At 38.1% G+C, this 24,652-nt stretch overlaps 1 protein-coding gene across 3 annotated transcripts in view; it reads left to right on the plus strand.

Annotated features, from left to right (window-relative positions):
* The window catches only part of pdlim5a (PDZ and LIM domain 5a), a 63,766-nt gene that overhangs the window by 17,385 nt on the left and 21,729 nt on the right, over window positions 1–24,652 (plus strand). Inside the window, exons 4-9 of one of the 3 annotated variants that reach the window (XM_014985316.2) lie at window positions 15,066–15,102; window positions 17,052–17,074; window positions 18,692–18,712; window positions 18,858–18,881; window positions 19,147–19,319; window positions 19,467–19,503. In XM_014985316.2, the coding sequence (XP_014840802.2) occupies window positions 15,066–15,102; window positions 17,052–17,074; window positions 18,692–18,712; window positions 18,858–18,881; window positions 19,147–19,319; window positions 19,467–19,503 (315 nt within the window). Of the gene's footprint in view, window positions 1–15,065; window positions 15,103–15,557; window positions 15,998–17,051; window positions 17,075–18,691; window positions 18,713–18,857; window positions 18,882–19,146; window positions 19,320–19,466; window positions 19,504–24,652 lie in introns of all 3 variants that reach the window. The other 2 variants (XM_014985315.2, XM_014985318.2) reach the window with 2 other exon arrangements.

Raw genomic sequence — 24,652 nt, forward strand, 5'->3', positions numbered from 1 at the left:
CACTTAGAGGGTTTAAGTTTTAGACCGTGTTCCCGGAGCCGATCAAACACCAACTGCAGTCTGTTTAGATGCTCATCAAAGGTTTTAGAAAAGATGATAAGGTCATCCAGATATATTAGAAGATGGGTGAAGTTCAGGTCTCCAAAACAGCAAGTCATGAGCCTCTGGAAGGTTGATGGAGCATTCTGCAACCCAAAAGGCATTTGGTTGGCCTCATACAGACCCATTGGTGTACTGAATGCTGTTTTGTGTTTGTCCTGCTCTGCCACCTCCACCTGCCAATAGCCTGAAGTGAGGTCAAGCGTAGAGAAAAACTTGGCCTGACCCAATGCTTCCAGAGCCTCTTCTATTCTTGGTAGGGGAAAAGCATCTCTTGTGCTGCAGGAGTTCAGTTTACGGTAATCAATACACAACCGTAGTGAGCCGTCTTTCTTTGTGACCACCACTACGGGTGAAGCATAAGGACTCCTACTGGGCCTTATTACACCTGCCACCTCCATCTCGATTAACATCTTCCTGACATCTTGCCACTGTGATGGGGGAATCTTGCGGTAGGGGAGCCTGAATGGCTTAGAGTCTACTAGTGGAATTTCATGTTGCACCGTCTTTGTGTGACCATAATCTAGAGGATGTTGGGAGAATACATCAACATTCCTCTCTACCAGCTTTTGAAGAGTGGAGCGCTGGTCCTCGTTCTCGACCGCAGATTTACTTAGGTCAACACAACAACTCGATATTACCTGTGTCAGACTCAGACATGTGTCTTTGGACCTGCGTTCATGGCTTTGGCCCTGCTTTTTGTCTGAGAAATCCACAACACCATCCACTAGGGACACATTTGCTAGGTGTGTGTTTGGCTTGATAGTGACTGGATGTTGAGACAGGTTCATCACTCTGACAGGGGTGCATCCTCTTTTCACATTAGCAAGGACCTTGGCAACCAGAAGGTCTTGAGGAAGCTTCAGGGAGTGGTGGCTCTCAATCAGTGCTGTATAGGTTCTTCTCTTCGGGCCGGCAGTCACCTTGCACATTAGATCCATTTCTTTTCCCCCAGGAATATGTATTTTGTGGCCTGTATACACAGCTGGACCCACTCTGTCCTCCACATTATACTGTTCTGCGTCACTCACCTCCAGGAGAGAAGTGTACCATTCTGGGTGACTCTCTCTGACATGCTGGAGAAATTGTTGGCCATATGTTGCTTGGAGATGGGTTCTGGAGGCGCGGAGAATATTAGTTCCTATCAGCAGAGGGACAGACAGGCGATATTCTGAATCCTCAACCACAAAAGCTGGCACATTCTTAAACTCTTTTTCCAACACTTTCAAGTTAATGCGTAGAACACCATGGTGGGTTACACTCTGACCGGCTGCACCTTCTATAGGTATCAGAGAGGGCTGTAACTTCTGTTTTTGAAGGATGGGGTGGCTGCACCAGTAGCTGCGGGTAATAGTGGTTACCTGAGAGCCAGAGTCAATGAGTGCTCTGGACTTCATTCCACTGATTTCCACCTCACCTTCGTTTCTAGGGCCCACTAATGGAGTACTCTCTCCTCCATCAGTCATCTTTATGTCTTGTGGCTGGGGGTCTGACTGCTTGCCCATGGTTGCCCCGGTGACCACAGGCTCTACCCGTTTAAAGGCTGAGCTGGGTGGGGGTTGTTCCCATTCACTTGACTGGGGTCTGGTAACACTGCTCTGCAGACTCTGGCTATGTGCCCTTGTTTACCGCATCTGTGGCATGTCACAGTTGAGGTTTGAGTTCGGATTGGAGGCCCTATGGGTGCCTGGACTTGTGGTGTTGGGACAGGCAATGGAGCAGTAACTCTTGATTCAAGGTTGGTCAATTTGGTCATCTGCTCTGCTTGGCAAAGAGCTAACTTTTTAACCAGTTCTGTGAGCTCTGACAACTCTGTTGCATGGGTGGTCTTCTCCACATACACAGATGGGCTGCTGCCTGATGCAGTCTGGATCTGGGTGTGAGCCCGCTTTGATTTGTGGAATGACTGGAACTTTTTAGTTTCTTTGGTCATGTCTCTGAGCTCCGCCTGCAGTTCTCTGAAGCTTAAGAGCCTGGGCTTAAGTGGAGCGATTCTCATGTACACCTCCTCATCATTAAGACCCCTTAAAAACTGCCGAGTGAGTTTGCAGTCCCGGTCTGGGAATGGCTTGCCTCCTCTTTGGCTGTCCTCTACCGCTCTCAGATTAGCTTCCAGCGATATAGCATATGAGCAGGCTGACTCCCCTGGTCTTTGGCTCCGCTCGTAGAAGTCAGCCAGTGGATCTAGGGAGCTCTGTGTGTCCCCATACTCAGCCCTCAGTTCTTCAAAAGCCCTCTCAGGGGTTTGGTCATATAGAGGTAGGTTCAGGACCAATTTCCTGGCCTCGCCACTCAGGTGACGCACCACAGTGGAAAACCGCAGGTGTGGTGGGAGCTCAATAGCTTCCAGGAGATATTGCATGTCCCGAATCCAATCCTCCACCAGCATCCTACTGTCAGCATTACCGGTGAACACAGGAACACTTTTCACCTGGTGGGTCTGCAGGAATCCGCCGTACGCAGCCCGGCTGTGTCCATAGAATGGATCTGTATGGTTGTGAGCTGCGTGATTCATAAACTGAGGGTTGGGCTTATTTGGAGGAACACCCCAGGGACCACTGGCCAATGAATACAGTGGAGCTTGGGGCACAGTGGGAGAGCCAGCATAACTAGGGGGGTGCTGGCTCACTGGCTGATAAAGCTCTGCTGGCTGTGGATAGATGGTTGGAGCAGTAGGCTGCTGCATAATTTGGCTCCCTGTCATAGTCTGAGGTGGTAGTGAAACTGCAGACATATGCATGCCAATCCAAGGTGTAGAAGTATACTGATCCATATAGGGTGTCAGAATTGGGGTTGCGGGGGTGTGCTGTGTGTGCACTTCTCCATCATGGCGGTGGGGAGCTGGGGTGTACTGTTGCTGCTGATCATGAAACCCTGTGGGTTGGTTGGATGACTTTGGCCTCACTTCTGGTGGTTGGTTGCTGGCATCAGCTGTTGTTCCCCCTCCAGGTAGGTAGGTGTGTGGCACCCCCGAGGAGTCGGACCTGTGGCTCAGTACTGGTTCAGAGGTAAGTAGGTGGCCAGATGTTGCTGCAGAGGGCATTTGCCTCATTGGGGTAACTGAATAGTTATTCATTATTTTCACAAATCTATTTCTCTAAGGTAGACAGCCAAATAAAATAAAATGTATGTTTGTATGTGTAACTCTCCCTTTTTTATGTTTAATTGTAAATGAAAAAATAATAAATAAATAAATAAATTGTTTGGCACAGTTATGTTAAATCACTCCCAAAATTCCAGTTAAACTTATATAAATTATTAAAATAGAATAACAATAAATATTACAAACAAAATGAAATTATCTATATTTGTTGCTATGAAGAATCAAAGGTAAATAAATAACAGTTATCTTCACACACTCCCAAAATTCTGATTACATACACAAAAGAAGGATATAATCACAATATAATAAATATTTCAAACAAAATGTAGTTCACGAACCCCTTTTTTTTTTTTTTTTTTTTTTTACAATAAAACTGACACTAAAATAAGTTGCAGCTTTAGCTTCACACGTTAACTCAGATTGCAAACTACCAGGACGAAACCGTTGAGTAACGGGGCTGCTGGCGTTGTTGCCTCGGTGATCTTGAAGCACCACGATCCGGGTCACGGCACCAAAGATGTAACCCTTGGCTGTGAGAGTCGAGTCCTCGTTGTTCCGTGGACTCTGCGTTGTGTACTCTTTAAGGTTTTCGTCGGAAGGAAACAAGACTCTGACACACACTGCGGTTTGGGATCGTGGTTGTGACCGTTTATTCGGACCACCTGACAGCGATGCGGCTTCGCCCTTTAGAATGCAGAGCAGAAACTGCTTGTCAACTTTCATTCACGCAGTTATTTTTTTTTGATTTACAGATGCAGAATATATATATAAAAAAGAAGAAAAGAAGACAAAATGATACAAAGCTAACAATGATACAAAACTAACTAGCTGAACATTAAAAGTAACATTTTGTTACATTGAGGAGCTGGCGGTCAGTATTGCCTACCTTTAGAATGCAGAGCAGAAACTGGCCGTTGTATTACCAGCGCACACTAACGAATGCCAAGTACGGTGTCCTTCAGAGGACATACTCCACAAAGCTCCACAACACAAAGAGCAAATCCAACACTGACATGCGCCGACACATTCAAGCACTTCCCTACATATATATATATATATACCTCTTTATAGCTCCATAAACACAACTAGCGCCAGGTTCTCTTCTTCTACGAATTGAATTGAATGAAAACAGTTGGAGATGAGGTGGAGGGGAGGGTGTAAAATACAGATGAAACAAAACTGTTCAAGGCCACTCTCTGGCTGCTAGATTGTTGTAAATGAGAAACAAGGACGTTTCTTTTTAAACAGAATGACAGATTCGTGAAAAAGGAAAGGTGCATGGTTTTCATATAAAATAAAGGTAAGATCATTTAGTTGAAGCTGAAAACAGAGGTCTTTCTTGCTGTTATAGATATTATGTTAGAAGCCTTAATTAGTTATTGCTAAAATTAAAATCTTGTTTTTATATTGGATTTGGACATTTGACCCTGGTGGAGTCTGTGCCTCACCAGTCACACCGCACATCACTGGTATGTATCAGTGATGTATCAGATTATATGTAAACTCATGGAGCACCGGGGAAAATAAAGAAATAATGTTACCAGTAAAGGAGGTAGGAAGCAACTGCTGAAAGGAATGAAGTTGGTGCTTGGAAAATTTTGAAAAACCTCTTTCCTTGGAAAATGTCAGGAATTAGAAAAACAGAAAGACTTTCCTCACTGCTGACGGGTTTATTCTGAATTGGTCTCCTTTGGGGAGTCACAAACTTTCACCATCTAAATAGCCCTCATTACTGTTACAATTATTCTATTTAGATGTACACCAAAGCATTAAACTATTCACTTCTTCCAATTATTCTATTCCTCAACAAAACCACCTTTGTATTTTGCTGTAATGTGTTTCAGCCATTAGTGCCTGGGTGAATGCTTTATTCCCTGTGGTGAAGTCTTTCTGAAGCCTGTGACTGTTTAACAGGTCTCTCTCTGTGTAGGTGTTTTGATTCTTGTTTGATAGCAATGGCACAGCTATAAGGTTCAGGGTGATAGCTTGTACAAACCAAGTGAATACCAAGATTTTTTGTATGATAGAGAACCATAACATGGAGTAAGATTAGCCTCATTGGTATGGATGTTATGTATGATTAGTGAACAAGAAAGGGCGAAAGCAACCTTTTGTTTTATTATTCTGGGTCCATTTCTCTTTTATAATTTTGGAGTGTTGTGGCTATTGCAAAGGAACCACACAGTGTAACTGCTGTTTTTGGCAAACCTTTTCTTTAGCATTAGGTTCAAAGTTGTGAAGTCTAAGTTTACATGCACACAACATGTTCATTCAAAACCTATAAAGATGAATTGTCCCTGATCTGTCCCTGTCCATTCATCAATCAGTAGGAGTGGAAATATCCCAAACAGCTGTGAGTTTTTTGAAGTTAGGTCTGCAGTACAGCAAGGCAGGAGGTGTATTTGGGACCGACTTTAACAGTGCATTTAAAAAATAAGTTTGGAAGTATCTCTGCCATTCTTTCCAAAATTGTAATGGTATTTGGGGCAATGGTGGCTAAGGAGGTCAGAGTTTGAAATGCCCCAGGGCAGCTGTGATAAAATTTGCTCATACCTTTGCTGATTCTTGGGTGTGACCACCTTACTTGGTGAAACTAGGCTGTACCGGTGGAGGGTGGGGGGAGAGTTGGACCCTGACCACCCTCATTGCATCGGCTTTTTCTCACAACACACAGAAACGGCAAAAAGCTCTTTCAATCCCATTATAGAGTGTTTTGTGAAAGGGGTTTTCACTTACCGCAATCAAGTTATGCTGATTGCCAATTCACTCTCACATTTTGCTGCCAAGCTTTATCATTTCATCCCAATCTTCATCCATTCCGTACAGGTAAGCAATACATTTATTTTCAATGTTCCTCCAGTACGAATCAGTTCATTCTTGTGATAATACAAATTATTGGCTTTCATGTATAATTTTATTTTATTGTATTTGTATTTCTGAACAGTATTTGTTCAGAAATACAAATACAATTGATTATGGCTCTGATTCTCATTTGGGGAAGTCCATAGCTATGAAATATGAATGATCATGATGCCTGTTCAAAGCAAAGCAACTCTGAGCAGTCTCTTCCAGATAAATAATGTTTGTCTGACTTGCATAACTTCATTTCGTAGCTTTGAAATATAAGTAGATTATATCTGGTTGAAAGGAGCTACAAAGTGTCCTAAAGTCAGGTATGTATTGACACATGAAGCATCCTATGGCAGCTGGTTCCTTACTGGTCCCAGAAAAAAAAATAAAATAAAATAAAAAAATCATCATCATTAAAATAACAAAAGCATGAAATAGCTATCTTTCTTAAATGTATGGAAGTGTTTCACAGGAAATGTCATCTGCTGTCAAGCTCACCTCAGGTTCATAAATTCTGTTTTACAAATACATACCAGTCATAGAAAAGGGTAATAGAGAAACTGAACATTTGGTACTGACTGCTAAAACTGCTCAAACCCAAGCAGCTGCAGAGTTATTTTAAGTTCTGAAGTGGAAGTAACGACAGACGAGGGGTGTGGCGAGGGAGGTTCACAGAGTTGAGGTATATGATTTCAGTTTGTTTATGTTGGAGTTTATTTTTCCCGCTTGTGCATTATATAATGATGTGCAACAGTACTGCAAAGCTTAACCGTCTAAATACAGAAAACAGAACAAAACAAAACAAAACAGTGTAGACATTACACTCCCTGGTTGAGGAGCATTGGTTTGAAGTAAAGACCAACATGTTGGTCAAAATTGTATTCCCAAAGGCAGCCCCAGTATGCCACTAGAGATATTTGCATGAGACTCAGTAGAATTGTTTTTCAGATTTTTTTTTTAATAGAGACTTTCTGTGCATCTAGAATGTAGTTTCTCATAAGAAACACGAGAAAGCATAAGATACATAACTGGCTGTTTGATTTATGGAAGGAGTAATTTGGTTACCTGATTGTAGGTAACACTGATACTTTAATAAAATGACATATAGCCTATTTTTAAACCCCCATTGAAACTGGACCCACTTTGCTTACTTCAAAATGAGCTGCAAGCACACAAGCAGCAGCTTGGAATAAGTCTCTGAAAAATAAATATTTGCACAGTTGCATTTATATTCTACCTGTTGACAAACATAATTGAAAAACAAACACTAACATGGTATGCCTTTATGTGTACATGCTATGTTGTTAATGTCGACATGTTGACATTAACAGTATTGCTGTTTGAAGATTAAAAAAGACACATTAATCTCTGTAAAAATACAGTTAAGAAGCTTATTTATGTTCCACTCACTGTTAAGTTGTATAACATCTATGCTAAAATCTGCAGCTCTATGCAAATCTTCTGTACTTATAGGTTCCCTCTGTGCAGCTGCCATTGTCAGTTATTTGGTTGTGATAGTTGCCAAAGATGCTCCAAAGCCAAGAGCGTTACACTGGGCCCACCTGTCTCTGTCTCTCACCGGTGTTTGGAAGTTGCCAAAGACCATCTAAAACCGGTTGCTGTCGTCTTTGTTGGGACCCACTGAATCCACCACTGATATCTTAATGCCAGGAGAACAGAAACCGCAGCTTCATACACCTGTTTCTGCATATCCTTTTCAGGTCAGTCACTTCTTGGCAAATAAAATACAAATCCCAGTAACACTATAGTCAGAGAAGGTATTACGAAGCCAAGAACATTGTGTTAATATCATCGCTCTTTGGATTTTTTTTTTTTTTTTCTATTTCTTTCCTCTCTTTGCCAAATACATCTTGCACTCGGCCAAAAGCACTCATCTTCATCCTTGCCAGGATTGTTGAATGATCCCCAGCAGAGTCAGCTGCTCTGACTTAAAAGAAAGATAAGAAGCTATATTTCTTATTATAAATGATGAGTATGCGCATTAAGTGAGTTTAGGAGGACAGCACACATTGAAACCATACATTGTATTTTCTGCAGACTTGTTTCAAATCAGCATACTGACTCTATAAAACATTTTGAGACAGTGCATAATTGTTTTCCCAGACACAATTTGCCATCTTCTCTCATGGGCCTAACGTTTAACTTCAGGAATTTCAGGTATCTACTCAGGCTGTGCAGGACTTACCGAAAAACTGAATGTTATGAATGTTTGGGAATTATTACAAAATAGCCTCATAAGGCAAAGGTAGTGATGGCAAAGGTTAAAGCTTGACTTTAAATTCAGACTAAAGATTTACATTCAGATTAGTCAGTAGGAGGGAGTCGAGAGAAATATTGTTTATTAATACCCTACCCAGTCTTGTAAAAGCGCTTTTAGGTCTACATGTAATTAACAAACACATTTTTGCCAAAAGCTCCAATTTGAAATGCAACACTTTGGGCAGCGTTCTGGCAGAGAGCAGTAACCAGCATCGTTACTGTAACGTGAACTGTCATTTTCCCAAAAACTGTATACATTTTTATTTTAAAATCATTTAAAATCATTGTCTCAATACTTGCAATTTGCTTGCTATGCAACACACTTCTTTCCCAGCTGTGGATCATCTTGATGCACACCGTCTTTGTACTGAGAAGTAACCCCAGCTGGAGTCCAGTCCATTTCGCCTGTCTTTTTTCCTTTGATTCATGCACTTTGTAATTTCTGTTTTTGCTGTTTTAAAAATTACAGCAAGTTGCCAGACATAGGAGGAAAAGTACAACAGTAAATAACATGTTTCTTCCTTTTAAATTCATGATAAACAGGCTTTGGACATCTTATTATTCATTTGTTTGGCTGACTTGCATTTCAAAATATGTGGCTGATTTGATTTTGGCCCCCTGAACTCTTCTGTTTTTCTCGTGCCATCTCATTATGTACTTGATTTGCCAAAGACGCAAAGAGTGCTTGTTCTGTGCAGAATCCAAATTTCTGGTAACAATTCTTCATCAGTAGCCTTAAATTTAAGGTGTCATCTGTTTTGTGTAATTTAGGAGACCTGTTAAGTACGGCTGACAGTTTGACTCAGATGATCCCGCATTCAAGAAATCTCTCTGCTCCTTAAAGTGGATATTTTTTTTTTTACTGAGATATTCATCGTGCTTGTCAGGCAGCATTCTGGTTGTTTTAATGCAAAGTGCAGACATTTCTTGTTTAGACTGACTGCCTGACCGGCCAGAAATGGATTTATTCGGTTATACTTTTAATCTCACAGAGTTGGAAAAATGTGGATTTCTTTAAAGAGGTTAGATCAAGGACTAATTATAGCAACAGAAGCTTAAAACCCTGCACAGTAGTGTGTATGGCAAAAAAAACATTTTTTGTCTACATTTACAGTTTAACTGATTTTTGACCTCCACAGCAGAAACCCAGTGAACTGTGCATAAAGCAGAAGTTTAGTCTATTTTACACCTCCAAGTTTGCGCTTTCATTCACATACATATTGCTTTTTCCGGCTGAAATGTTGTTAGTTTTCTTTCCCCCCTTCTCCTGACTCCTACTGTGTTGGGGTTTTGTGTTGTAGTGCTGACTAGGAAGCTGCTGGAAACATTACCTTCTTTCTCCTGCCTTTGGCAGGTTTTAGCTTAATGTGTCTGCTTCCTGTCATGATTTGTGTTTAAGACTCCTCTGGGTACCAGTTCACTGCTGAGTGTTTTTGTTAGACAGTGAAATGTGCCAATTTGTTGCTATGTTACCGTACAAAGCAAAGTTGTGGCATTTTCTGTCACCTCATTAACTTCATGTAATTAACCTATAAATTCTAACAAGCCATGTTGTAACGTCAGTGGTTTATCTACAACTGAGGTTATCAGACGTGTGCAGACGCATATAAACAACAGATCAGGTCAGGGCATGAAAGCTACATATTTGTGTAATGTATCAAATAATGCATCATGTGGACAATGAGAGTGTTAAATAAAATCAGTCAAATCAAGTCAATGACTGAATAACTTGGTTACAAAAACATCCCTGAGTCAAATGTTTAAATCCAGTGCTGTATTCAAAGTGTCTCATCAGAAAGGTTATTTTTCCCACATGATATCCTCATGCTAAACTAGGTATGATGAAAATCAAAAAATGGTTTGGTCCACTTTAAGAAAAATGTGAACCATTACGGTCAACTAATATTCTGAAGTTGAAGCCACAATTAAAACAATCTCAACAAAACTGGACAGTGGAGGACTGGGGAAATGATGCTTGGTCTGGTAGTTATTGAGTTAAATTACAGCATCCCAGTTACTGGTCGCAAATTTGGTATAAACCCATTTATATATACTTCCTTGTAACAGTGACTCAGACTAGTGCAATGGTGTCAGTATATTTTCTTGACACATTTTGGCCCACCCAGTAATCTCTTTGCAAGGACAATGTACCGGTTTTCTGATGGGTACTTCCAGCAGGCTAATGCACGATGTCACCGAGTTTATGTGATCTAAAACTGGTTTCCTTGAACAACACAATGAGTTCACTGTTCTCTAATGGGCTGTACAGTCACCAGACCTCAGTAGATTAGAGCACATTTTGGTTGTGGAGATTCACACCATGATGTGCAGCAGATAAATCTGATGCAACTGTTTGATGCTATAATGCAAAATTATTAAAGCAATATTACTAATTTCTTGTTAAATTTACATGCTTCAATTACTCAGGACAGTTCTAGAGATAAGGTGGTTTTCAAACCATTCCTAAAAAGGGTTAAGTGATAAAATGGCCAGTGAAAATATGAGACCTTCATGTTTTTTTTTTGTGAAAACAGAAAACTGGATTTTTGGTTTTCCCTAAAATATTACTAAACATTCCTGAACTCTCCATCATCTATCTTTTCATCTTGTGAACTCTATGTAGTCTTACACCCTTACAACTAATAAAGATAAAAAAAAAAGGGTTTGATGATCCTTTGAATTTAGAAACCAAAGCATTCTGTCTGTGATAGTTCAATACTGAACCGCTGCTTTACCTCACGCCTATTTAAATGAGTAATGTTATTGGAGGGAAGCTGGTGTAGTTTAAACATAGACTTTTTCCTCCATCTGGTCAGTGGCAGGTTTGAAGTCCATGTGATGTCATTCTCAGTGAAACGCCTGCAATGGCTTTTGCCAAGATAATAGTGGAAGGTAGACAGATAAGAAATGTGCACATCACAAAAACCCACTTGTACTCTGACAAATTGTTCAGAGCTTGAAAAAAAACAAACCTTGTACCCATAATCCATTAGTATGAGATCTGAAAACCATTTTTGAGGGATAATTTAAAAACCCATTTGACACATGAAAGTAAGTCTTTACGTAAAACATATTGCCATTGTTTATATTTAATTGCCTTAGAGTGCTAAAGTTTGCTTTTTCCGTTTAAAAGTTACAGTACGTATAAACTCACCAATTGAACTTCATATGCCAATAATTAGCAATATGTCATCACTAAAGATTGTTCTGTTTCATTCTTTAGTAACGGCAGCCCAATACATGATACATTACATTATGGGTTGCTTTTCAAGATTTAAAATCAAGAAAATAAAAGAATATATATATTGGACCTAAACCAGATAAAAATATGAAGAAAACTTCTAAAATGGAAAATTATCCAGATAGAATGTTACAGAACAGGAGCAAAGAAAAGGAATGGTCAAACTGTGTTAAAGCAGAAGACAAACCTGGTTAGACATACTGCGTGTCTTTGTGTGAGTTTGCATTCATTAAACGTATTTCCAGGCCAGATGCTATGGAGGGAATAAACTGTTCCTTGTAGTCTGTGTTATTTCACTCATCCAGTAAAATTTCCTGGGCTAACCTCTCACGGCTGAATTCACCGTCACCACACCCAGCACACCGCCTCATTGGATGTGTGCTTTTGTGTGAACGCACATTGACCAGCTTTTTGTACGTTCAATCCCAAGAAAGAATCTGTCAAATAAACAGCAGGACGATTCTTTAAAGGCTTAATTTATTGTAGCCTACCATTTCCTGTGCTTAGCTTTCTAAAAAAAAGTTTAATAAAAAAAATGTACGGCATGAAAAATGTTTAAGTTATTTGGATACCTGATTGGGTCATTTGCGAAAATAGTGAATTGCTCCTTGAGAGATAATTCACAAAATACCAGCAGCATTTACATCTTAAAAGGGATTATTTTATTTAAATATGCCTCCAAGGTGCTATTTAACTTGTCCTTGATATTTTTTTTAATGATTTGTGCTCAACTTTCTACATAAGTTGCAATCAAGCCCAAAATTATTCCTATTATTAAAAAAAATATTTAGTATCATTTTTATTCAACCATGATGTTTGTTTCACAGCTGATACTGATGCACTCAACCTTTACACATGCACATTCTCACCATGCAAATTGTTGCCCCACCTAACAATGAAACATGAAACAGCTCTCCGTTCATCCTGAACCTTTTTTAACCTCGTCCATTTAGAAACCTGGTGGTATGTCGAGGCACAGGCCAAGTAACAACGTCTTCAACAAATACAACAAAAAACATAAACAATCTGATAAAACGCTAAATAAATTACATGCATTGAAGTAAGGTGGTTGCTTATATCTTTTTTTCTAGAAATAAAGGAGGAGAAAAACCCTGAAGTTGTCAGAATTAAAACTGGCAGGTCAGACCAAAATGAAAACAGTAATCAGCATTATCTAAAAACATCTCAAAGCTCTCCAAAGGACAGATTACTTGAGTAAAGTTTCTTATGTAGTGAAATTTCAAACTCAATTTGTTTTTGTGTAGTGTCGCCTCTAATCAGAAAATATTTATGAAACTCAATACTTAAATTGACACCGAAGGTCATGAGAATATCACTGTGGAAAACTGAGTTTTTTACATAAAAAAAAATATACATTTGATACAAATTCTCAAAAGCAAGGAAAAGCCTTTGTGATAACATTAGACTCTGACTTGAATACCTCTTCCACTCTGGTGTATGACAGCAACATATTTCCATGCTGCTGTTTTCCTGTTATAGATGCTTTGTAATTGAGGCAGCAGCTCACTGGGGTGACAGAGTCATATTTATAATCCCTACTTGATACCCCAGGCTTCCCCTTCATACCTCATGTGCCAGATATATTTTCATCCCACAACTTGTGCAAGTGAAGGCTGTCCACAGATAAACTGAGTACTAGGTAGACTATTTACAGAATCGTGTGTCCATGGAAACTTGCAGGGATGAAGGTGACGCAGTCTTAGTGAGGCCGTATGAAATATAGGGTGTGCTCTGTCAGTCAGCAATGTATTTTAAGCTTCGTGTTATTCTGCTTTTGGCCGAGCCTTTATGGCATACATTAATACATTGTCAAAGTAATGCATTCTCACCCCATTTACTTAATGTTGTCTCAACTACAAACTTCAGTGTGTTTTATTAGGATTTTATTTGATAGAGCTAAATAAAATGGTGCATACATGTAAAGTAGAAAGAAAGGGACACATAGTTTTCAATGAAAAGTTGTGTGCCTATTTGTTCAGTGTCTTTTAGGCTGCCATCCCAAAATTGAAAACCTGTTAGAGGTGGCAAAGAGTCAAGCAAACCATACAACCAGAGCTGCAACGCAACAGTTTAGATCAAATAATGTTTTTTGTGTTGGAATATTCCAGTCGGAGTCCAGACCTAAAGCCAATTGAGAATCCATGGATAGACTTACTGTTTATGTTCACGGATGTCTGTAGCGGTAGTATGTAAATTTGTAAATTGCAGCTAAATTGATAGTTATAATGAAAAAAAAAATGATTTAGGGATGTGACTGTATTTGCAAGGTAAATCACAATACCAAATGTCTCTTAAAATATATTAATTATATAGAGAAGGTGGAAATCAATGTTCCTTCATCAACACTTTTTAATTATTACCCTTTACTGTTAAAGAAAGTAGCTTCTGCTGCAAATAGTGACGTTAATAAAACTTGCATCACACACAATTTTCCCAGAAGTGCACCTCCTTAAAAACACCATTTCAGAAACATGGTCACAGTATCAGTGCAACGTTGGCAAACCAGTGGGAAACAGGAGTCGAACAGAAAAGGCCAGACAACTAAATGTATCTGTGGACTAATGTCGTCTTAAGCACAGGCAGAGGGCTGGTTCGTTTACAGAGCTGAAGGACACGGAGCTCCCTGAGAAGGAGTCCAGGGGGGGTTGCTCTGAAAGAAATGCAAGGCAGCTGACGTTTGTGTCTCTTCAGTTACAGTTTGGTTTACTTAGCCTTTGAATTTATGGAAACAATTTTTCCTCTTTACTGCAAGTTGTGAAAAGTTATTCATAAGCCATATTTATTTTGCAAATGTACACACATTACCACTGATGTTTGAATCTAGTCCTGACTGCTGTTGTCTGTTTCAGCATATTATAGCATAGGGTATGTTTAAACAAAGGTTCATTTCAACAGATGACATATGATTTAAATGTTAGGATAGCGTACTAAATCATTTTGTGATTTGTAAGAAGATGAAGAGTATGAGGGTAAGAATGTTCCTAAAAAAAGTTTTTTTTTTTTTTTAGGACAAACAGGCATTTACGGTATGAACACAAAGAGTATCGGACTGATACAGACCTTTGTTGAATGAAAACAGCTGTTTTCAAAAGACTTTGAGCAATGCCACATTTCCCCACTCATGCAACTCGTGTTTCACTCTTTGACATGCAGACGCAGCCAGAGCCATTTGGATTCTGTCAGAGCCGATGACAGAATTTTTTTTTTCACATTGGTTTTAATGCTCACAGCTCAGGTTCAGTTGTAATTCACCATGACTGCCTTTTTTTTTTTTTTTTTTTTTAAATCCTCAATAACGTTTGAAACTTTGACAGTCTAGTTTCCATCAATATCAGTAAATTCTCTGGAAGCACTTTTGTAATTTTACCCAAGCAGAAAAACCTTTTAAGGAGTATTTTGATATGAAAAATAACGTGGTGGACAATGAAAATAATTTCATCCTTTTTTCTTCTTCTTTTCACTCCTTTACAGGTCCAGTGTTTCTAAGCCCCCTCCAGTGGCACCAAAGGTAATGTAAAATTGTTTTCATGAAATAAGTCAAAACCTGTTCTGCAAAAATACAGTTGTCAAATATGACGATTCTTTAAAAAGTCACACATTGTGCAATTTACATAGATGTTATTTAGGTGAAAACTGATTAGAATAATTATCCTATAAAAAGCTACTGAACATAGTGCCTTGAACTTGTCTTCAAGAGCATCACACCCTTCTGAAACAATGCCGTACATAATTGTTGTTGCATGTCCTCACTTATTTACATTGAACTGTTTGATAAAACACTGATGCTTTCCTAGAACCTAGGCTGATCACACAGCCTGTAGAAACTACTCCATTATTTTAAAAAGTACTTCATTCATTTGTTTTTTATCGGACACAAACGCATATATGGGAGGCATCCGTGTTTTATGCTTTGATTTAATTCATTTTTGTGTGTATTTGCATGTTCTTTTGTCATATTGATAGGACAACCGAACAGACCTCATAAAACCAGTAGCCATCAGCCATCCCTCTGTTTCACAACATCCCCAGTCTCAGTGCTCTGCCCCTCACAACAAAACCCCCAGACCTTATGGGGGCTGCAGCTCTGAGGGTGTATACTCTCCTTCACAGTCACCTTTCACCACCTTCATCCCTTCCCCATCCTCTGCCTTCACTCCTGCCTCATCCCACATTGGTCCTGCCCCTCCTCCTCCTCTTCCTCCAGGTTTCCCTTCTCCTCCTTTGATCTCTTACCCGTCCTCTGCATCCTCTTCCTCCTCCCACCCTGTCCTGGTTGCGCCTCAGCCATCAGTGTATAACACACCGATCAACCTCTACTCAACTGAAAATGCGTGTGAGGTGGCCATGGGGCAAAGGCGGGGCCTGTTGGAGAGTCAGGGAGGAGCCTTACCACAGTTTAATGGGTGAGTGGCAGACTAATCAGATTAATTAATCCATTATTGGTATCCTGTTTTTTTTTAATCTTTCTCCTTGAGAGTCTTAGAACCTGCCACTTAGTTTCTTCCCTAACTGTATCACAGAATTTCTCCACTTTCCCTCTGAATGACTTCAAGCTAAAATATTAACCTTTAGGCATATAAATAAAACTTTAATTCTGACAATGTGATTTTGAGGGGCATAGTGAGAAATGGCTCTACATCCTGCCACCTTTTCGTTGAGCATGCTCTAAGCATGCTGTTTAAATAATTAAGAGGAGAAGGATGCAAACTCAGCATTCAGCTTGACACGTCAGAGACCTCAAATACAGCAAAACCGCCCCCTATCACTCTTCATGTACCCACATCTGCCATTTCGGTATGTTTAGTTTGTTACAATCATTTTAATTTCTCTGATCGGACAATAAACACATTTTAGATTTCTAAGATAAAATTAAGAATCATTTGTTTAATTTTTACTTTCCCATTAAGTTTTAGGGTTACCACACTTTGCTGTAAGATTTCTGTGTTTTCTAGGCACTTTTGAATATTGTTAGTGGTTTCTCTTTCTCTGACAGTCTGAAAACACAAATTATTTGCACAAAGTACTGTGAACAAGCCAACACCAAATACCCATACAGACAGAGAGAGAGAGAAAGAGAGAGAGAGAGAGAGAGTGCGACCCTGCAACCCAGTTTACCCAGTCATGTGCTTAATATGTTTTCTCTAAATGGTCAGTAGGATCCTTCATATTTCAAACATTATTCATGAAATAATTTTCCATACTATGCCTGTTTAATCACAGAGACGTCACTCTACTGTGTTTGCAGATTACACCTTTTCTATTTCGTTGCTGGGATTATGTAAACAAGCTAGTGTTTAGGGGCTGCATGCTTTCCTCTTGTGCATGTTGTGTGATTTGTTTCAGAAGGGAGTCATGAGCAAAGCGTTTCAATTTCTATGTCGATAGACTTGTTCACAAGTATATAATCTATGCTCTCTGTCTTCTCTTTATTTCATCCTTTATTTTTCTGCTTTCCAGAATACGTCTCGCCCAGTCAAAAAGTTAGTGTCTGAAGCATGTTGAGTGTTTGCTCTGGTGTTTTTTTTTTTAGCTGATACTTGTATATCTCACTGTCTTTGCCCACTTACTTTACTTACTGACGTCTTTTTCTTCGTCTCATCATTATTTGTAGGGTTTGTGTTTGTATTTGTGATTCAGGTTTTGGGCAGTTTGTGAACAACAAATCTTTTTTTCACTGAGTCTAAACTAAATAGTGAATAATTCTGATCACAAATGTTTTGTATTTCTGAAATCTTTGCCAACAACAACAACAACAACAAAACGTGGTTATTACGTATCTAGTGTGTGGTCAGCTACAGAATAATGATAGATTCAGTGTAGTGTAATTAATATTGTGTCCAAAGATCTATGTTCCAGACAGAAACTAATAAGTTATTAGTTTTTTTATAATTCGTCACAAAATAAGGGGAAATTGAAAGTCCCCAAAGTACTACTTATATATATATAAGTAGTATATAACCGACTTCGAAATTTTTCAGACCAGCATTGACATTTTAAGCAACTTCTTAAAAAAATGCTAATACCTCTCGATGCTCATACATTGTAAATTAGATCATACTGGTTGGGTGTGTTTAACATTTGGTAATAGCAGTGACACATTCTCTGCTTTACAGTCTGTTTAAGATTGGTTCTGAATTTCTCACATGCATCTAAAAAAATAACACAAATGTCTTCAAAGACAGATAAGCTGTTTAGCTGGTATTTTCTTGAAGTAAGCTATTGTTTGATTAGCCAGTTGAAATAGTCACCATTCAGTCAGTTTCTGGGAAAAAAAACAAAAAACCTGACATTAAATTGTATTTTGCACTTGTAAAATACACATTTTATTTCACAGGAGTGCAGAGTTTTCAATTACAACATATTTTAGCCAATAGTTGTGCACATAAATAATTCTTCATCACAATGGATGTGTGTTCAATTAAATATTCGGGCTACTTACTGCAGAATCTGCACTTGATCAAACAGTGTGAATCTTTAACAGATAGCCTACATACGCGGCATTACCAACCTTCCTGCAGAAATACATTTCAGTATCCACATCACATAAACAGAATGTGTTTTATTGACACTCATAAATCAGACTATTCAGAGTGCTGGGAAAGATAGTAAGAGATGGTGTATTTATAGATGATTGATCGAGACACACTCAGTGTGTATCAATGTGTTGGTTTCTCCTGGGAGTTGATTTACTGACTCTGACAGACATCTCAGCAGCTTGCTGCCAAGCGATACTTCATCATTACTGTTCATGCACACATGCAAACAAACTGAACACTGTTATAGTTTCAGTTTGCTTTGCACCACCAAAAGCAAAAAACAGCATGTCTTTATAACGTTTGATTAAAGATGACTGAACTTCTACCCATACGGACTTATACACTGTTTAAAAGCACCACCATGTGGTTGAAAATGAAACTTAAATATTGCAGGTTTAGAGAACATAATGTTCTGCTTTTGTGTTGTGCTCATATTGCTATTTGTACTCCACACGGTCATTTTCTTTTTCTCTATGTTTTATATGAACACATTTCCATCAAATACTTGCCCAGAAATTAATGACTTTCTATTGCTTTGTCCTTTTTTTGATGCTCCATTAGTGGACCTCAAAATACTTTAAAGTAAGTCTTAACACAATTCAGTTTTTTTTTTTTTTGTTTTGTTTTGTTTTGTTATTTTTATAAAAGATATGAAAGGCTGCTGTTTTATAGTCCCTTACCTTTATTTGGACTCTATATTTCCTTGTTCTTCTCCTTGATTCCCAAGAAAACCTCTGCGTCTGCCTCCAAGGTATCATGCTGGTTTAAAAAGTACTCCAAGTCCATTTAACAAAGTGTGACGTGGCCCTTTTCACATTCTAATTAGCACTACTGTGTGAAGCAGTTCCATCTCATCTAGTCATCTAACAAACTTATTTCATCCCATGAAACTCAATATGTACTGGTAAAACTGTGGAGTAACCACCACCATGAAAGGCAGAAGAATGAAAAGATAAATTAGCTTTTAAAGGTACTTTCTGATCTGATCGTTCCCTCATTCGTCTGTCTTTTCTCAGTATTCCCAGGAAACATGTTGTGGACACAGACATCCATTTTTACCATGTGCCTTCTCACGCTGATGCCAGCAGAAAGCGCATAATGGAGGACACAGAGGACTGGCGTCCACGCACGGGCACCACCCAGTCCCGATCTTTCAGGATTCTGGCTCAGATCACAGGCACAGAGAACGGTACGACAGAATTGGAAACTAACCGTTTTATGCATTGTTTTTTTGTTGAATACACTATTACTACACATATCTGAATGTGACAAAATTAATCACCTTTACAGTGCATTTTGGAAATTATTCATTTGATTTAAATAACTTTCCTTCTAGTTCAAAATGAAGAAGCTGATGCATCAAAGAAGACAATGTAAGTGCATCTACAAAAAGAGTTTCAATTTAGTTGTTTTCTGTGGTTGCTTTGTTGTCATTCAACTTGCTTATTTGAATGTTTAGTATAAAATCTCCATATATGAAGTGAACCAAAAGACTTATACCAACTATCCATGACACAATATGTTCAATCAGCCTAAAATGTTAGGCAAAAGCCAAATCTTCATGCTGTGAAGATTTCCAATAATGCCAAGGTGTGACATTTCGAACGCTTATTTCATGTTGCTCAATATTGATTTTACACCAATTTGTAATGAATGTGCATATCAGTATTGTTGAAATGTGAATCCGACGGTCTTGCTGTGCTGCATGTTATGCAACTCGTGATTGTGTGGTTGAGAATCATGACTCTGCCACAGTTGTGTTGTTGTGTGCCGTGACCTCTTGACCCTCTGTGCTCTTGTTGGTTTGTGTGACAAATTACTTAAGCCGTTGCTTTCAGTTGTCTGTGCTGGTGTGTGGCATTAATCATAATACATTTGTTGTTATTTGTGTGTTTGGGCATTATTTATTCCAATAATGAAAGTGGAGATTTTCCATCTGAATGCTTTTTGACCATCAGCTGCTGGCATTGCGCTTTCTTTCTGGCATGGGCCTTAATCCATTTCCTTGTAGTTTTGTTGAGAATGATTATTGCCATTTATTCAAGTTCTTCTTTTATGTTTCTTCTGTTGCTCTTCTTCCTCCCTTTTCCTGCTGGGTTCTGGGCGGCAGAGTGAACAAGAATACCACTCGACTTGTGGTTGGACCCAAGTACAACGAGCTGAGAAACTGGCACCATGGAGTGTCCGCTCGCACCCTGAATGTCCAGTAGACTATGTGTGTGTATCGGTGTGTCTGTGTGTGTGTGTGTGTGTGTGTGTGTGTGGGTGTGTGTGTGTGTGTGTGTGTGTGTGTGTGTGTGTGTGTGTGTGTGTGTGTGTGTGTGTGTGTGTGTGTGTGTGTGTGTGTGTGTGTGTGTGTGTGTGTGTGTGTGTGTGGATCTGTGGGTGTTAGTGGTTGTATGCTGCTCTATTTGTACATCTCTGGGGTGTTACGTGTCTATGTGAGGAGATTACTAAGATTGGAAAAAAAGTCTAGTGATACTAAGGAAGTAAAAGAAAATGATCCTGGAATGAGAGCTGGACATGTGAAAGTTTATCTCATGGTTTTGCGTCTCTATGGATTTCCTGTTTTCAGTCAGTTTTCAAAGCAGATGGACTTTTCTAATACCTCATCATTCTACTGCGTATCGCTTGTAAGTTTCAGTTGAATAATACTCCAAAATGAGTTTCATGTGCATTTGATACTGAATCTGATCACTGTCCAAATTAGGCCATAGGAAAAATATGGAACAAATGAACAACAAGATGGTGGTATCATGACCAGAATAAAGTACCCTTTCCTGTCACGGTAAGGCAGAGAAATCCTTACAAAATAGAGTTCAACAAAAGAACCTTTGTTTCCTCATGGATAGATCCAACTAAAATACGTTCGTTAATATACATTGTAGGATAAGAAACATTGTGTCTACAGCTTTTATTAAAAGATTCCTTGTTTGTCTTGAAGCTTATTCTTCTTTCTTTAAACACTACATATATTTTATATGACAGACTCAGATCAGTTCCATCTTTAACGTATGATCCATCATCATACTTAGCCCAGAACATAGTTTTAGATTGTTTAACCCATTTGATCATATCATAAAAGGTAAACAAATCTTGGTAACACTTTATTTGAAGGGGGGTGAATAAGACTGACATGACACTGTCATAAACATGTCATGAACATGAATAAGCCTTCATGAATATTTATGACTGTTGTCATAAAGCGTCATTCGGTAAATTATGACACTTTTAATACAAAGTTGACATGATTCAAAATGTCTTTGTTATGACAACTTGACATTAACCAATAAATCATTACTGATATAAATTTGTTATAAAGGTATTACTGATTGCACTTTAAAAATTAGGTAACTTTATGTTATTAAAGGTAAAGTTTAAACAGTAATGATTTATTGGTTAATGTCAAGTTGTCATAACAAAGACATTTTGAATAATGTCAACTTTGTATTAAAAGTGTCATAATTTACCGAATGACGCTTTATGACAACAGTCATAAATATTCATGAAGGCTTATTCATGTTCATGACAGGTGTTATGTCATGTTTATGAAAGTGTCATGACAGTCTTATTCAACCCCCTTCAAATAAAGTGTTACCCAAATCTTTGTTAGAAAAAGTAGTCATTTTAGTGAAATGGTTCTGCTTCTGTTTTATTGTTAATTTCCACTTCCTTTTTTCACTTCTTGCTTTATCTGTGTCTTTGAACCTGCTTTAACTATTCATGGTCCTGCAAATCTGCCAAAGAAATTAAATACATTAAAGAAAGTGTGTTTCAGAATGTTAAAGTATTTATTTTGAAAGTTGATAGAAGGTTATATTGAATGACACTTTGAAGAGTAAGATACAATATCCTTGTATGAAATATGTATACAGCATATCTAAACAAATGACAACTGGTGATGGTCTCTTGAAGGAATTTGGTGTTTTTGCATCACCTTTTCCTGAATGATTTAAGTAAGTCATTTTAAAGACAAGTGAACTATGCAGTAACGATACAATCATTTGATATAGCTGTTCTTCTGTCTTTAATCTTATTGTATTTGCAGAGAATGCCACCTTTTATAAATATTTTCAAGATATATAAAAAGAATATATCTGCTTCAATCTTTATTTTCTAAATTTAACCTGTACCACTTGTGATATTGCTACTAGAGTGGAATTAAAACTCTGATGAAGAAATTTGCTCTGTGATTTCACCTGATAGTTCAGAAATGTCTATGGGATTAAAGTGCATTTGTACCATGGTTTTCTGTACACCTGGAAATATGTAAATAAACACAAAACCACTGACTTTGATTGGTTTAATTAAATAAAAATCCTTTTAAAGAGATTATTTTTTTCATAGTCGTTAAACACTTTCAGTTGCTGGACTTTTATAAAATGTCTCACCAATTCTAAAATAAAGTTGCAAGGGAAAACGTCGGTAGTTTTATCCTGATGAATAAAATCCAGCGGTAGCTAAGCAATTCATGCTGCACAAATTTATAGTTTTTGCACACTCATTGTCTATTTTTTCTTTTGTTTGATGGGTGTGCGAGATAAAGCAGAGTGCTCACAATGAATTTATGTAATAAAGTTTATTATAAACTTTGAACCACACCTCTTCACTCTGTCGACTCCTTGCTCACTCTTATGGATGAGCAGCGCACAAGTCTACATAAAACAATAACTTTACTCCCACCCCACTGCCTTAAACAACACAAGCCTTTTAGACAATCTGCAGTCACATCTCAGTGAATCAGAAAGGCCATTGAAAAATACTTTTATTTCAGTAATTCAATTCCAGATTTATCACACAGAATGATGCATTTGATGTGTTTATTTCTGTTAATTTTGATGATTATGGTTTAAAGATAATTGACACCTAAAATTGAGTGTTTCAGAAGATTATATATGTCCATTAAAACAGTTTAAAATACAAAGGATGGCCTTCAGAAATTTATTTACTTTATGTACTAAGTATTTGTTCATGTCTTGTGGCTCTTTTGAGGTGTCAATAAAGCACAGGTGGCTTTGATAGAAGCCTTATGTTTGTCTGAATTGTCGGGCCCAGTGCTTGGCATCTTCTTCTTCCTCCATACATTTTCAAAGTGAAGGTCAGGGGTCAGTAGGGACTTAGCACAAGGAATGCAATCGTTTTAGTCCTGGATAAGCCTCAGTGTGGTAAGTTTTGAAACACAGGCTCCAGTTCTAAGTCTTGTCCTGTTAATATCCAAGAAAACTCTGGAATGTGCTTGGTTTCACAGTCCCCTCAAGGCTGCAATTGTAGCTGTTGCTTTTTCGACCACAGTTTTTCTTCCACTCAACTTTCCATTCATTTATTTGGGTAAACCACTCTAAACCACCGGCTTCTTTAGCAATTAATTTTGTTGCTTACTCTTATTTGTGATGATGATGCCATCAAATGTTTGCTGTAGAAGCTCAGAAAAATCTAAAACATCAAAGACATTTTTAATTGTTTTATTAAACAAGTCAAACAGTAGGGATGAGTGGTAAAGATCATATTGTGTGTAAATATACTTTATTTTAACAAGGAAAATAACTTATTGAGATGAAAAGCCTTTTTTCCAAGGCTTTTCATGATACATGATACATACAATCAGTAAACTTGCAGAATATTTTTAATGGGCTGTGTCTTAAGGGCCCCTTGGTTTTGAGAACTTTAGGTCTGTTTTTCTGACAAAACGTTAAAGTGTTTTTCCAAATGTAGCTCTTCCTTCAAGCTCAAAATCAGTTAATAGGTGATTGATAATAATTAAGTAATTTTCATTTGACTAGGTGCTTCACCAGCCTGTAATCTGTTTATTGCAGAAATATTTGAGCAAGGATGTTATGAAGCCTAATTCTTTCCTGGAATATTTTGATAATAAAATAATTTTCCACCTTCATTTTTTCTTTTTTTTTATAACTCAAATCAGCAGTTTTCCTTGTTCACCACTAGATGGAGTCATACATGTTAAAATGTTTGAGTTCACAACGGTTATGATGGTGGCAACTTTAAATGCTCAGTGAGAAACTGGTACACATAAAGATAATTGTTTTACACTGACATGGGTCCTGCACAAAAACACATTATTTACAAAATAATAAACGTTTTACATTGATTAAAATATTTTTTCTCAGCTACAGTCATTCTGTAACTTGTCTTGATTTTTTTTAAATTCAGACCTGACTAAGTCATACTGTTGATTTTTTAATTTTAATTTTTATTTTTTTGCATGTTGTGAAAACAGTAATATTCACTATGGTGGTTTTACCCAGGCCTGCCTTTTGCCCCTTATATGCCTCCAGTTCCCCCACATGACCTGTCCAACACACGAGCTCTGTTCATAGTAAATGAAGTGTGCCAATTCACTGCTGTGTTAATGTGGCTTTCACTTTGAAACAATCATCAGTTTTTCAGCGTGTTCCCTGTCAACAGCTTGTTCTTTCCTTCACTGTATTAGTTAATACATTATAAATCCCTTTGAGATTAATAAAGACCAATTCCTAAGTCACTTAAGCTTTTCTCCTTTTTGCT

This window comes from Poecilia mexicana, unplaced genomic scaffold (assembly GCF_051168715.1).
Source record: "Poecilia mexicana isolate PSO_F unplaced genomic scaffold, ASM5116871v1 scaffold_9, whole genome shotgun sequence".
NCBI classification, from domain to species: Eukaryota; Metazoa; Chordata; class Actinopteri; order Cyprinodontiformes; family Poeciliidae; genus Poecilia; species Poecilia mexicana.